Genomic DNA, 14193 nt, shown 5'->3' with positions numbered 1-14193 from the left:
GATGATGCTGGTGCTCTGCCCTCAGATGCCTTTTCACTCTTTGGGCCTCTGTCCACCTCCCCTCCCCCAAAGGCTGCATTGTGTTACCTCCCACGGACTGCACATACCACGTCTTTGACTGCTCAAAGGTTACTGCAACCACTTGGTCCACATGCATAGAAAGTGAAGCATGTTCTCCTACTTGCCCGGGCCAGCCCTTGGCCAATCATTGATTGCAGCGGGAATATGAGAGCATAGCTCCCTTGCTTTAAAGCCAGAACACACTCTGAGATGTACCTTATATTCCATTCCTCACTTCCAGTGAACACAGAAGCTGCGATTTTGCCTGAAATCAAGTCTTTGCTTGGCATCCTTCTCTTTCCAGCCCAACTTCCTCATTCCCTTACCAGCCTCTCCTGGAGGCATGTCCTTAATACATCTACTGTACGCATATTCACACCTCAGGATCTACTTCAGGGAACCCCGCCTAGGCTAGCCTCTGTCTTCCTTTGCTTTCCCCCACATTTTGATTCTTCTTCTGCACGCCTCACTCCATGTTGACAGTTGCAGTTCATCATACCTGTTTTGGGTCTTACACTTCTGTTAGGACACAAGTCACACACAGGGGCTTGGTTACCAGGGTTGATACGTGACTACTGGCCACAGTGTTTGAATTCCACTCTGCCAGTGGCACAAGCTGGGCACCGCACCTACAGGATGCACAGTCCTGGTGCCGCCACCTGCAGTGGTCAGCACCGATTCTTCCCAAGGGCAGAGCCCCTGGCAGATATGTGTTTAGACACAACAGATATATAGTTTCTCTCCTATGGCAAAAGTTTTAAACTGGGACTATCCCTGGGAACTAGGGTTCATGGTCACCCTACATAATTACCATCTTCAGACTGCACCAGACCACACTGGAGTCTGGGGATAGCGTCCTGGAGCACAACTGCAAATCAGATCTTGGGATAGACAGGGAGTTCAGACTCTAAGCCATAGGAGAGTTAATGATAGTTGACCTTTGCACTTTGGTTTTGAGCTCTGAATTATTTGGACCAATGAAGGTATGTCTTTTTGAGAGATACAAGCAACATGTGAAGGCTGGAAATGTCAATGGGCACACCTGGGTGGTTCCAGGCATCCTGATTCAGAGGCAGCCTGGCCTTCCTGAGATCTACTGAATGGGAGTGTCCATGTTATGTGCCACCTTGAACAGACCATCCCAGACACCAAGAAACAACATGCCTGGCAAGTTCCCAAAGCCCTCTCCATGCCAGCCCCACATGACGCTTAAACCCCCATTCTCCCGGCATACTCACGATTTTCACAGTGCTGCCCAGTGAAACCTGCCAGGCAGGCGCACTTGTAAGATCCCGTCTGGTCAAGGACGCAAGTGCCATCATGGAAACATGGGGATGAGGAACATGCTGTAAGAGAAAGTGCAATTTCTCTCAGTGCCACTGTGTGGTGTGCCCATTTCTTCAACCCCAGGGTCCTGACCAGAGCCTTTCACTTGTCCATTGAAGTCCTTTGCAACTATTGAAAAGAAGCTGCCATTGAGAATGCCAAAAACAGGGACTCATGAGCTGTCAAATGAAGCTGACATTATCTGAGTTTTTCAAAACCCCCAGAAGGATCAAGACACTGATAGTCAGAAGAGCCCAAGCCCGGCACAAACAGGCACACCCCATGACTAAAGCAGAAGCACCTTTCACCCTCGCATAGGGACTTCAGGGACAGAAGCAGCTCTGGGTAGCTTTAGATCATCTTTTACAAGGAATCCCAGAATCCTGAGTACTGGGGGAAAGGAAGTAGAAGATGATCTTCAGGACACTGTGTACTCAAAAATTCCCAAAGACACATTCTGCAAAAGCTAGCCTCTTGAGGTGGTAGGAGTTCTGGGCTCAAATATGATGAGGAAATACTACTGGTGTTAAATGATATTAACCAGATTTCCCTTCTGCAGAACTTCTCAGGATGTTCCATGCCCTAATATGCATTGCAAATGGCTAAGAACGTATGAAATGTTCCATCTTTCATGAGCTGATTTGATCTGAGAACGTGCATTTTACAGAGTGTCTTAGGGATCATTTTCCTACAAAGAACACTTTGGGAAGCATTGATCTGCTTGGTATCCCCCAACCCCATATTCATTTCCCCCCTTGTAGGAATATATAGCCCAGCCCAGTTCAACAAGCCTGTTAGGTGCCTGCTCTGTATAAGGCACTGGAGAAATACAAAGGTGAACCAAAAGACTACTCACCAGATCAAGCTTTTTGAAGAAAAGCATACAATGACTATAACCTAAAGCATAATTCAATTAGGGTCAGAAAAGAAAGGAAAGTATTATGAAGTGTTCAAAAAAGAGCAAGGCCACAGCCCACTAGGACAAAACAAAAAAGGTTTAGCAGAAGAGGAGAACTCTGATACGACCCTGAAGGTCAGGATTTGATGTGTAGAGGTGGGGAGATGACTTTTATTATTTTTTGTTCTAATTTTAGAATTTTTTATTTTTATTGTTTATGCTATTACAGTTGTCCCAATTTTCCCCCTTTGCCCGCCTCCACACAGCCTTCCCACTCCCTCAGGCAGTCCCCACACGGTTGTCCATGCCCAGGAGTCATGCATATATGTTCTTTGGCTAATCCCTTCACCTTCTTTCAACCAGTGCCCACCTCCCCGCTTCCCTCTTACAGATGTCAGTCTGTTCCACTTTCTTTGTCTCTGATTCAATTTTGCTCATTAGCTTATTTTGTTCTTTAGATTCCACATATAAGTGAGATCATATGGTATCTGTTGTTCACTGACTGGCTTATTTCGCTTAGCATAGTAGTTTCCAGGTCCATCCATGATGTGGCAAAAGGTAAGGGTTCCTTCTTTTTTACTGCTGCATAGTATTCCATGGTGTGAACGTATCAAAGCTTTTTTATCCACTCAGCTAGTGGTGGGCATTTAGGCTGCTTCCAGGCCTTGGTTACTGCAAACAATGCTGCTAGGAACATAAGAGTGCATGTATTCTTTTGAACTGGTGTTTCGGGATTCTTAGGCTCAAAAGGCAGTTCCAGTTTTAATTTTTTGAGGAAACTCAGAGAGGTGACTTCAGTCAGAGAGAATAACAAGTACGGTAGAGAGAGAGAGTGTTTGAGGAATGAAGTGCTACTGTCTACTTGACAATGCAGACCAGTGTATCCCCATGTTTTCCAGCGGAGGGTGAGGTAACCACTTTAGAGGAGAAAGAGGCCCTCCTGACACTCCCCTCAGTCACAGGGTCACAAGCTGGAGACCCACCTCTGCTCCAAACTGGCTTCCCTGGCTCTTGCTGACTGACATAAATATGCACACGTGTATCTCAAGTGTGACCTGCTCAGCCTCAGCCCACACGGTTTCACTGGTTTCACCAAGGGGCAGGGATTCAACTTCAGGTCCACTGCCGGCAGCAGCAAAGCACCTAGACCTGGCAGCCGTGCCCAGGTCCTGCACAGAGCCCCAGGGGACGTTCTCTGAAGGAGGCAGGCACACAGGTGAAAAGGAGCAGCTGCTGGATGTGAATAGCTCTGGTGGGGACATTCGAAGGGAGAGGTAGGGGTGGGGGTCTGCTGGTCTCGCAGAAAGAACAGGGCTGAAGACAGACAGATGCCTCTGCCACCCACCTCCTTTCCTGAGACTTCTGTAGCACACGTTTCATGAGAAAGTTTCAATGATCAAGGTGCCATTTCCATTTTTTTAAACCCAGTATCTTAAAACATAGAACTTTAAGCCTGACCTTATTTTGCGAAACCCAATGCAATGCAATGCAATCCCAGAGCAAGGAGAGCTGGGATGATTTCTTAGGATTGAGCACTCTGTTCACTTTGGTCAAATCCTACTTTCCAATATGAACAAGGCCAGAGGCCAAGTCAGGCTTGGAATTACTCATAAAGTAAGTGGCATTTACCATTGCAGTTTAAAACACTGAACACCTATTTACAGATGATGAAGGGAGGCTCGGAGCACGCCTGGACTATGGCAGCTGTTGAGTGCTTCCTATGGACTAGGCACCATGCACCATGCTCAGCTCTTCATCGTTATGTCTCCCAGAGACTGAATGAAGTGGGATCTATCGTTATTCCCCTACTCACTGATTAGGAGCCTGAGGCCCAGAGAGGTAGAAGAATTTGCCCAAGGTCGCCCAGCTTAATCTGCCAGAGATCCAAAGCTAATGCTCTTAACCATGGCAGGCCCCCTAGTATGAGCTCTGGAGACAAACTGCTTGTGTATAAATCTCTGGTTCCATTCCCATAGCTGTGTGACCCAGACAAATTACCCTGCCTCCCTGGGCTCCAGCATCTGTACAAGGGAGAAAATAATTCCTAATTCTGGGTCCCATAAACATATCTGAAATATACCTTGCCATTTCTCAGATTTTTCAGAATTTTTAAATCCTTACCTGAGAATACATCCACTGAATTTTAGAGAGAAAGGAAGGGAAGAAGAGGGGAAGAAAAAAAGAGAGAGAGAGAGAGATGAGAGAAACATCTATTGGTTGACTCCAACCAAGTATCAAATCTGCAACCTAGGTATGTGCCCTGACCAGGAATCAAATCTGTAAACTTTTGGTGTATGGGATGATGCTCCTACCAACTAAGCCACACTGGCCAGGGCACTTTGCCATTTCTCTCCTCCTCCTCAATGTTCAGGTTCTTCTGAGAACACAGCACGCTATGTTTTAACAAGGCTGAGCAGGCAGGGAGGGGAGTGGTACACAGAAAGGAGATGTTTGTATGGAGCCCAGTGGCCAAACACTGCATTTGCCTCCATGGCCTTTACCTGTGATCTCTTCAAAAGTGGCATGGAAGCCATCAAAATTCTTGGAGCCATCTGAATGGAAGAGGATGTGGAGTGATGAGCCCGTGCTTCTGATGGGAGCTGGCCGCTCGTTGCCACAGAAACGCTTGATGATCTGGCCATCGCTGTTGTCCCCATCACGGACCTCAACATAGTCATACTGGCACATGTAGTCAAACTCCAGGCTCAACATGACAAACCTGTGGGCAGAGAAGGTGACAACAGGACACAAGTGGGCCCCAGATAGGTGAGACTCTGGGCAAGTCCAAGGCCAAATGATGAGCAGGCCTCTGGAAACTGGGCGCTCCTGGCCTGCTCTGATAGGAAAGAGGTCCTGGAGGGCTTGTGGTCAGATGAACTTTTTTAACAGGGGTGTGTGTGTATGTATACTGTGGGTATGTGTGCAAACAAAGAGAGCATGCCTAGTGAGGGGGAGCCCTATTCCATTCAGGAATCTTTGCACGTGTGGCTCCCCCTCCAGGGCAACTTTTCTTCCTGGTCTGCAAGGCTGTCCTTCCTCTCCTCCAGCCTCAGCTTAAACAGTCCCTCCTAAAAGAGGCTTCCCTGACAACTCTTTCCCAAGGACATCTCATTTTCTTCATAGCAAATTTTCATTTCTCATTTTTATCTTCTTGACTGAGCGAGTGTACGTGTGTGCACACACGCACACATGCTCGTCTGCTCCTCTAGACTGCAAATTCCTTGTGGGCAGAGTGGCACATCTATCTTATTCCACGGTGCCCAGCACAGTGCCTGGCATAGAGAGATGAAAAGCAGGTATTGTTCAGTAGATGACTAAGTAGATACCACATTGTAAATTTTACAATTGGAGAATGAAAAAAGTATATGTTGTAAGACTAAGGAAAGGAAAAGGCTCTCTGCACACTCTTTTGTTAGATAAAAGGATCAGAAGGTAGCTATGCTCTTGGTAACAACAATTCTTGCCCCAAAGAATAAGGAATATCAAAACTTCAGAATTGAGGGAGATCTTATCAATTTGTGATTACCTAAATGGGGTTGTAAGTTTGGAAATACTGGGATACATAAGATCAAAATAGCAGAAATGACCCTATGCTCCCATTTCTAAGAAACATGTGGAACAAGAGAGAAAGAGATATTTTTCAAAAGATTCCCAAGGGAATGCCTGCAACCCAGGTTCCCAAAATGTACATCTGTATCTTCTCCCTCACAACCTGGAGAAGTAAGAGACAGACAAGAAGCTCAGAACTGGCGCCCGAAAAGCTGGGACTAAGGCTATTCCTACCACTTTGGGTAAAAACCTGAAGTGCCAGAAAATTAGAGAACACTGGAACAGAGTGGCTATCAGTGTCCCTTAAAGGCTCTTACAGGTCTTATTAAAAAGAAACCACATAACTAAGTGTCATCAGTGTTTATTTTACAATTTTTTAATCACATACCATTTTTAAGGGAGGGTAAGTCCTATCAATTATACTTTGAATGACATCTAAGGACCTTACTTCTCGTCCAGATGCCACCACTCACTCACTGTGGGCCTTGAGCCATCAGTTCCTTCTCTGGGCTTTGATATATTTGTCTGCAAAGGGGAGGAGTGGGGACAAGGCCACTACCCCACAGAGATCCAAGCTTTTTCTGAAACTAAAATACGAGACATTACAACTTGTATTTTACATTCACACATTCATTCATTTGTTCACTTAGCACACTTGTGACAGCCTGCTCTGTGTCAGACGCTGTTCTGGGTGCTGAAAGTGACCCAACTAGAAATAGTGCCTACCTTCATGGAGATGAGTTCTGATTTGGGGGAAAGACAAGAAGCAAAGAAACCAGAAAACACAGTAACTGCACAGAATGTTAAGTGCTGTGAAGAAAATAAACCAGGGAAGTTCATAAGAGGTGACTGGGAATGGTAAGCTTTTTACACAACATGGTCAAGTAAGACATCTCTACAGACATGCTAGCCGGATGGACACTTAGATGATGGAATTGAGTCAGTCAAGTGAAGGTCATGGGGGGTCTGTAAGTGCACAGGCCACAGGCCCTGAGGCAGCAACAAGTCTGGCATGTTTGAAGAGCTGAAAGAAGGTCAGCAAGGCTGCAAGGTGGTGAGTAAAGGAGAGTGTCATATGAACTGAGGTCAGCGAGGAGAACAGGAGCCAGATTCTGCACTGTTAGGAGTTCGGACTTTACTCCACGCTTGATAGGAAGGCACTGGAAGGTTTCAGCAACAAAATAATGACTAGATGCAGGATTCAGTAACTAGAAAGGATCACTGAAGTCCTTCAGGGCTGGCAGGAGTGGAAGAGGGGATGTCAAATAGGAGGCCACAAGAGAATCCCAGTGAGAGACAGTGAAGGAGTGAAGTAAAACAGTAGCAGTAGAGACAGATAGGAATGGACTTAGCTATTTTACAGGTAAGAAAAATAATTTGGGGGTGGCCTGGCTGTGGTAGATGAGGGAAAGGGGACACCAGGACTGACTGCTCAGCATTTGGGCAGATTATTGTACATATACTTCAGAGTATTTCCATCACTACTAGTGCTGCTGGCCAGCAGGCCCAGGTTTGACTCGAGGGAAAGAAATCTGTCTCCAACCTCCCTAGGACCTTTCCCAGGCAGGTGAGGTGCTTCTCAATCCCTCCACTATTTTGGTCTTTGTTTTGGGGTGGGGTGTTTATTTTGTATCCTGGATCCTGAAGCAGCTCCTCAGAACCCCCTAAGGGTACCAGTTGGTCTGAACCCTCAGTTACTGAAAAACCTACCTGTGGCATTTAATTGCTGCCCTTGTCACCCCGGCTAACCCAACCTGGACCCCATTAAGCAGAACAGTGTGGTCTCTCACTTGTGTCTTGAGCTGACCTTCCTTCAGAAAAGTCTAATTAATGAGCCCCACTTTCAACCCCAAGTTTTCAGGGAGTGGAGACACCAGCTACCAAGGGCCAGTTTTGATGAGGACAATTAAGAAGGGGACCAGCTCTTCTGAATCCTTCCAATGTGGGGGTGGAGTGTCACCCCTTCAGGGGGACAAAGAGCTGTTTGAGGAGACAGCTGACAAGGGGCAACCTGTGGATGCATTGATCCATCTACCAAATACTTATTAGAAGTCTGTGCCCTAGACAATTAGAGATTTCTAACACCACCAACCTTCTTGCTGCTTAGAAAAGGGAAGAACTAAGTGGACAATGTCCCTCAAAATCTCAGAATCAGTGTGCCACTCTGCTTGCCTAGCAAGGAATAGGAGAGGTGTTTGCTAGGAAAGAGGAAGATACATAGGGGGCAAATAACAGTTTCTTCAACATTTATTTATGCAACAACTACCTAGTAAGTGCCTATGGTGTGGTGCAGCAGCAAATAGTTCTCATCAAACAGGACTCTCCTGTATTACTTATCTATAGTTACAGTAGATCCAGGGCTATATTTTGGACTAGGGTATCAATTAAGCATTGGTGTGGACCTCAAGGTTCCAGAGAAGGAATAGCTTATCTTCTGCCCATGTGAGAGAATTGGTTAATTGGTTGCAGGGGTGGTTATTGTTTCCTGAGAACATCTGTGAAAGGATCTGTGATGAGCATGCACCCCAATCTAGAATACAAATTCCCCGAAGGTCATAGCTGTGCCTTTTAGTTCTTCACTTCCCTCCCATGAAACCCAGCCCAGTGCTGGGTGAGCGGGAAGACTTAATAAAGATTTATGCAGGAGTAGACCGCTCTCAGTATCTTGCTTTGTTGTGTTATCCTTGGGTCAACATCAACAGACCCCCACAGTTACAGTTGGGTAAGTGACAAGCATTTGATTGGCCATGTTTTGACCAGGACTTATCCCACTGAATCAATGAAAGGTCAAGAAAAAGGCTCTCATGTACATTTCCTGATTTTAAAGATAAAGTGCTGATGGTTAGCCCCTTGGGTCACTAGGATCCAGGCCCTTGGTCCTGTTACTCTGTTTCCTTGTAACCTCAGACTCCCTAATTCTGACCCCAGCCCCTTACCTTAGCTGGATGTTATACCCAGGTTTTGCATGAATGGTCCATTCGCAGTGAGCATTTAGAGGGTAGCTCTCCAAAAAAATCTGACCCCTTGAAGCTCGCAGAACCTGGCCACATCCTGGGAAGAAAAGATTGGAGTATGGACATTTGAATCAGTAGGAAAGAGATGGAAGAAGGTCTCAAAAGAGCCTTTGAGCTCATGCCAAACCCTGAGAACAGAACAGAGAAGAAAATTACTATTTCTGAAGCATCTAGCAATATGCTAGTCAAGTGCGTAGGTTAATTCATTTAATCCATCCAACAGCTTGAGAAGGGAAGTGGTATTGTTCCAGTTTTCCAGCTGGGAAAATGAATAACCAGGGAGTTCAATAAATAGCTAGCCTAGCAACGGAGTGACAGAGTAGGGATTCAAACCTAACTGTGTCCGACTATAAAGAAGCCACTCCGTCATCTTCTTTCTCCAGGATTGCCATATGCCAGCCTGCTGTCCCTACCTTAAAAAACTTGGAAAACAGACCTTCCCTATGGCAATATATAGGACCTCATGGCTTTTGTCCAGAGTCTATACCTATGTAAGACCCTTTTATCTGTGTTCCTTGCACATTCTCTACCCCACACATGTAACCCCAGTGCAACTCTTTGCTGACCCCCTGCCTCCAGTTAGAAAATCTATTTGTTCCATGAGCAATAACGTAACAAAGGCCTCTCCAATGCATGATCCTTGAAGGTGGACATGACCTCCAGCCAGTGGACTGGATTAGTGGGTTTCCATTTTTTTTCTAGCTTCCACACCCTTTTCTCAAACAAACTCTTATGAAGACCACCGGTTAAAACATGGACCCCAGAGGGGCTCTTGGTTAAAGTAGAAGAAGAGGCTCACAGCCCTCCACCCTCACTATCACCCCATCCCCTGATTTGAAAACCACTGGACTGAGTCATCATTAAATTTGATATAATTTATACTAAAGTGCAGGAATGTAAGGTGCACCCTAGTTCTACAGAAGAGTTTAGGGTAAATGTCTTGAATTGGTTTTATATTTGAAATGTATCTGGGTTGTGTAAATAAATAATATTTTCTATAACAGTTGGCCATCTATGATCTGTGAGCCAAAGCCCACAGACTGTTTTTGTAAATAAAGTCTTATTGGAACAGAGCCATGCTCATACTTTTATGCATTATCTATGGTTGCTTCTAAGCTAATAACAGTAGGATTGAGTAGTTGCAACAAGAAGCAATATGACCCATGAAAATCAAAATATTTACTGTCTATTTACAGAAAAAGTTTTTCTATCCCTGTTCCATGCAGAAATCCAGCTTGAAATCATAAACTGTGGATTTGCAAGTACATTCAATAAGTCCCCCCGAAGTATAAATTCCCATTGTTAAAAACAATTAGCATCAGCAGACACTGCTCCAAGATGAGAGCAGTAACATTTCTACAGATGAAGGTGGTTAGGAAAAGAGCCCAAACTCTACTTTGACATGCAGTGAGGCCTCAGGCTTGTTACCTTTGTGAAAACTACTGCCAGTTTGCACACATCATGTCATTATAGGATTGTTATTATTACTGCTGCCCTGCTCCACCAATCCACCAATGGAAAGCGCCATCTGCCACTTTCCATTCAGGGCTCAAGTCTAGGCCTGGTCTCCATCCTGTCTGCAATCTCAGCTTCCCCCCTGGTTTCCTTGTACCCGTCCTTGTCCCCCAACATTTGATTCTGCACGTAGCAGCCAAAGCGAACTTTTAAACAAATAACTGAGATCGCACTACTCTCTCGATTCAACCCTCTGAAGCCTGTCCACTAGGCAAACACCTTCCTACGACGTTCACAGCCGTGCCTCATTGACTGCCCGGCTTACTCTCTGACTGGCGTCCGCTGCCACTCACCTCCCTAGCCACGCTGCTCCCGCTACTGAGGACTCTTCTCTGTTCCCAACTCTAGGCCTGGCACTTGCTGCCCCCTTCACCTCGAAGGTGCGTCTTCTCCACACCTGCTGCCTTTGGGGATTAACCCAGCGGCCCCATCTTCAAAGACGTCTTCCTTGACCACCGGGCTAAAAGGGACCTGCACATGGCTATAGTCACTGTCATTCCTATATTTTGTTTTCTCCATAACAGGTATCACTATTTGAAATTATCTAGCTTGTTTACTCTGTTTCATTGAACTGGGACCTTTACTAGCTCGTACACCTAGAATGGTACCTGGCATACCACAGGTGTTGCGTAAATAGGCATCGAATGAATAAATGATGATATCATGAGAGGCCAGGCACTAGCTAAAAGAGTAATAAACATTTTCTCATTTAATCCCCGTGAGAAACCATGAACAACTTTCATCTCCCCATTTCCCAGATGTGGAACACTAAGGATAGGAGAAATTACATGACTTCCCCAAGGCCAGACGGCCAGGAAGACAGAAGACTATAAATCACTGTTTCAACTATAAAGCCTTGGTTAAAAATAGAGACTTCAGCATCCCGTTGCCCTTGGTTTCAGACTCAGCTTTATCTTCGCTGGCTGTGTGGCCTTGGGCAGGTTACTTCTTCTCTCAGGACCTCAGTGAACTTCAGCCAAATGGGAATAAACTGGCACCTCCTTCATAAGGTTTTGTGAGATTTGAATCACATTATCCACAGAAAGTCCTTAGCAGAAAAATCAGTAAATGTTAGCTGGTGGCAGAACAGGGGCTTGAACTTGAATCCGTCAAATAACAATGCTAAGTCTCAGCTGGTACCTTAAATTGTCTTCAGGGCTTTCTGAAGCAGCCCTCTCCCACTCCATTTTGAACAGTGGGATTTTTCCACACACACCCCCCCCCACAAAAAAGATACATTGAATCTTTACCACTCCCCCTACTTTTTTGGAGAGCACATTTCTTCTTCCTGTGCACCTCACACTCCTCGTCACCCCCATCTGCCCATCTGCTGCCCAGCTACGGAAATGATGCGCTGGGTGTGAGGGACAAAAAAAGAAATCTTCCTGCACAGCCTCCGCCCCTCGGGACTGGAATCTTCCCAGACAGCAAGGTGTTAAATCTCAGCTCCCACAGCAAACCTGCTGCAGGGACCCCAAGTCAGAACCAGCAGCAAATGTTGCTTCTCTGCTATGGAAGCTGTAATCAGACTGCAGCATCCCTGGGCCCCTCCTCATGTCCGGGGGAACCAGGGCCCATCCCCAGTCAGGTCTCCTTGGCAAGATCGTTAAAGCATTGGCCCGCCCCAGGATCTCACGCAGCCTGTGGAGGACTCAGAGCCCCCAGCCCCACCCAGACGCCAGCCCCTGGCCGTGGGAGATGCTAGACCACTTGCTCCTGTATTCCCGGGGGGCTATCCTTCAGAAGTAGCCAAGATTCCAAAACACATGCAACATCTGTTATGCTTCATGATGCTTTTCTCCTCACTCCAGAGGGAGGGCAGAGTCGGCACCAAGACAGGGTACAAATTCCAACCAACAAAGAGACAAAGAGGCCACTTCTCAGAAATGTGCTTGGGGGAAGGGTATTAGGCACAGGGGAGAAGGAGGAAGGAGCCCCGTTCCCGCCCCACATCAAGGGACTCCTTCAGCTCTCTTTCCACTTCTGTCCCTACTAAGGGAGTTGGCGGGCCTGGGTGCAGGGTGCTAACTGCACCTCTCTGTCTAGGGCAGAACAGTGAACACAGCGGAGTGTCCCCGCCAAGGAAGTACTGCTGGCCAACCAGGCAGGTGGTCCTGAGTCTGAAAGGCCAGGGCAGGCAATGAGCCCGGAAGACGTGCTCAGATTGCCTGAAAATGTCTTGTTGGGGGGGTGTGCGGGGAAGGAGAGGGAGGAAGGGCGGGGGAGAGAGAGGGGAGAGAGAGAGAGAGAGAGAGAGAGAGAGAGAGAGAGAGAGAGAGAGAGAGAGAGAGAGAAGGGGAATTTGTCAACAAAGCCAGACTGTCCTCTAGTCTCTCAAATCCAGGACTCATCGCCAACCTACCTATCCACCTTTCCCTGCTGCTAGAAGCCAAAACAGGAGAGATAGCTGGATAGACCCTGTTTCTACAGAGCTGAAAGGAGATCTTATTAGTTTCTAAACTAGTAAGGGAGCTGGAAGGTTCCCAAGAAAATAACGAACACCCCCAGCATTCAGACAAAAGTCTTGTTATCTCCAGCATGGTAGGGGGCGCAGGAGAGAGACACAACATACTTCTGAGAGGTGGTTGGGTTTTCTTTTTTTTCTCTGTTATTTTTTCTGTTTTTTTTAAAAAAAAAAAACCCATTCAGACATAGAGAGGTATTTGCATTTTCTTTGCTCCTTCCAAGATGACTCGACAGATAGGACTCCGTGGGTTAGGGGCAGCCTGTGCAGCCAGACTGGGTCCAAATCCCAGGTCAGCCTTTTACTAGCTGTGTGAGACCAGACAAGCTCTCCAGCTTTTCTAAGCCAAGGGGCTTCGTCATTTGGAAATGAGAATAACAGTAGCACCTACTACCATGCTGTTGTTATTTTCTTACTTGTTTGTTCTAAGGTCTAAATGAGATAGTACACAGTGCCTGGTACATAAACATTACTCAATAAATGGAAACCCATGTTATTTCTCTTGAGTCTTGTCTCGATCTGAGACACTATTTTGGCAGAAGAATGACAGGGATAGGCCAGGTTCTGACCACAGATAGCCCCAGGGTTCCTAAGAGCCTCATTACATCATTGGGTAGAGCTCTGAACCCGTTAGGCCCAGGAGCCCAGACAAGGATGATGGAATGAAAGGCTGACAATGAAATGGGAATGACTCACGTACCGGGTCAGGTGCTGGAGGAAAGCTCACACCTTCCATGTGATTTGGTTCATCCTGCCACCATGACCTGCAGGCCCTCAGAGGGAGGACCTCAAGTGCCTCTCACAGTAGAAGGTGATTTAGTCTAAAAGTGGGGAGATTGGCCTCAAGGGCCCAGCTTCTGAATTGGCATCTTGGCTCTGCCATTTATAAGCTGCATAAGAGCAGGAAAGTTACTTATGCCTCTGAGACTCAACACCCTCATCTGTAAAATAGCTGCAATGAGAATCAGTGAGTTAGTGCATGGAGGTACATAGAACAATGTCTGGTTCATAGTAAGTGCTAAGTGATGGCTTTTATTGGGGTGGCGGGGGCAGGTCTTCATCAGGAACAATTAGACACCCAGGAGTGATTCCACAGCTCACTCTGTGATTTGGCTGATAATACCAATCAGTTTGATACTTTATAATGATTGTTTTATGTATTTGGTTGCCTTCCCCATGACAGTTTTGTGAGATTAGGGACCTTGTCTGCCATGTCCATGCCTTTATATGCATTGAGTGGGTGCTCAATTAATTAACTGAATAAATGGCTATGCAAGAAAAAAATCAAACATCTGCCCAATCAAACCAATCTCCTGTCTGTACCAAATAGTCTGTCTTATACCCTAGGAAGAAGTGGAGCAATGATT

General features: G+C 46.3%; 1 protein-coding gene across 1 annotated transcript in view; it reads right to left on the bottom strand.

Moving 5' to 3' along the window:
• The window catches only part of PAMR1 (peptidase domain containing associated with muscle regeneration 1), a 62747-nt gene that overhangs the window by 20850 nt on the left and 27704 nt on the right, over positions 1 to 14193 (bottom strand). Inside the window, exons 4-6 of the mRNA XM_054586226.1 lie at positions 8770 to 8884; positions 4786 to 5003; positions 1299 to 1406 (exon numbers count right to left, since the gene is read on the bottom strand). Coding sequence (XP_054442201.1) covers positions 1299 to 1406; positions 4786 to 5003; positions 8770 to 8884 — 441 coding nt within the window. The remainder of the gene's footprint in view (positions 1 to 1298; positions 1407 to 4785; positions 5004 to 8769; positions 8885 to 14193) is intronic.

Source organism: Pteronotus mesoamericanus, unplaced genomic scaffold, assembly GCF_021234165.1.
Source record: "Pteronotus mesoamericanus isolate MK-2021 breed Mesoamerican mustached bat unplaced genomic scaffold, CSHL_Meso_final contig_90, whole genome shotgun sequence".
In the NCBI taxonomy this organism is placed as follows: Eukaryota; Metazoa; Chordata; class Mammalia; order Chiroptera; family Mormoopidae; genus Pteronotus; species Pteronotus mesoamericanus.
This window is presented reverse-complemented; position numbering and strand designations above follow the sequence as displayed.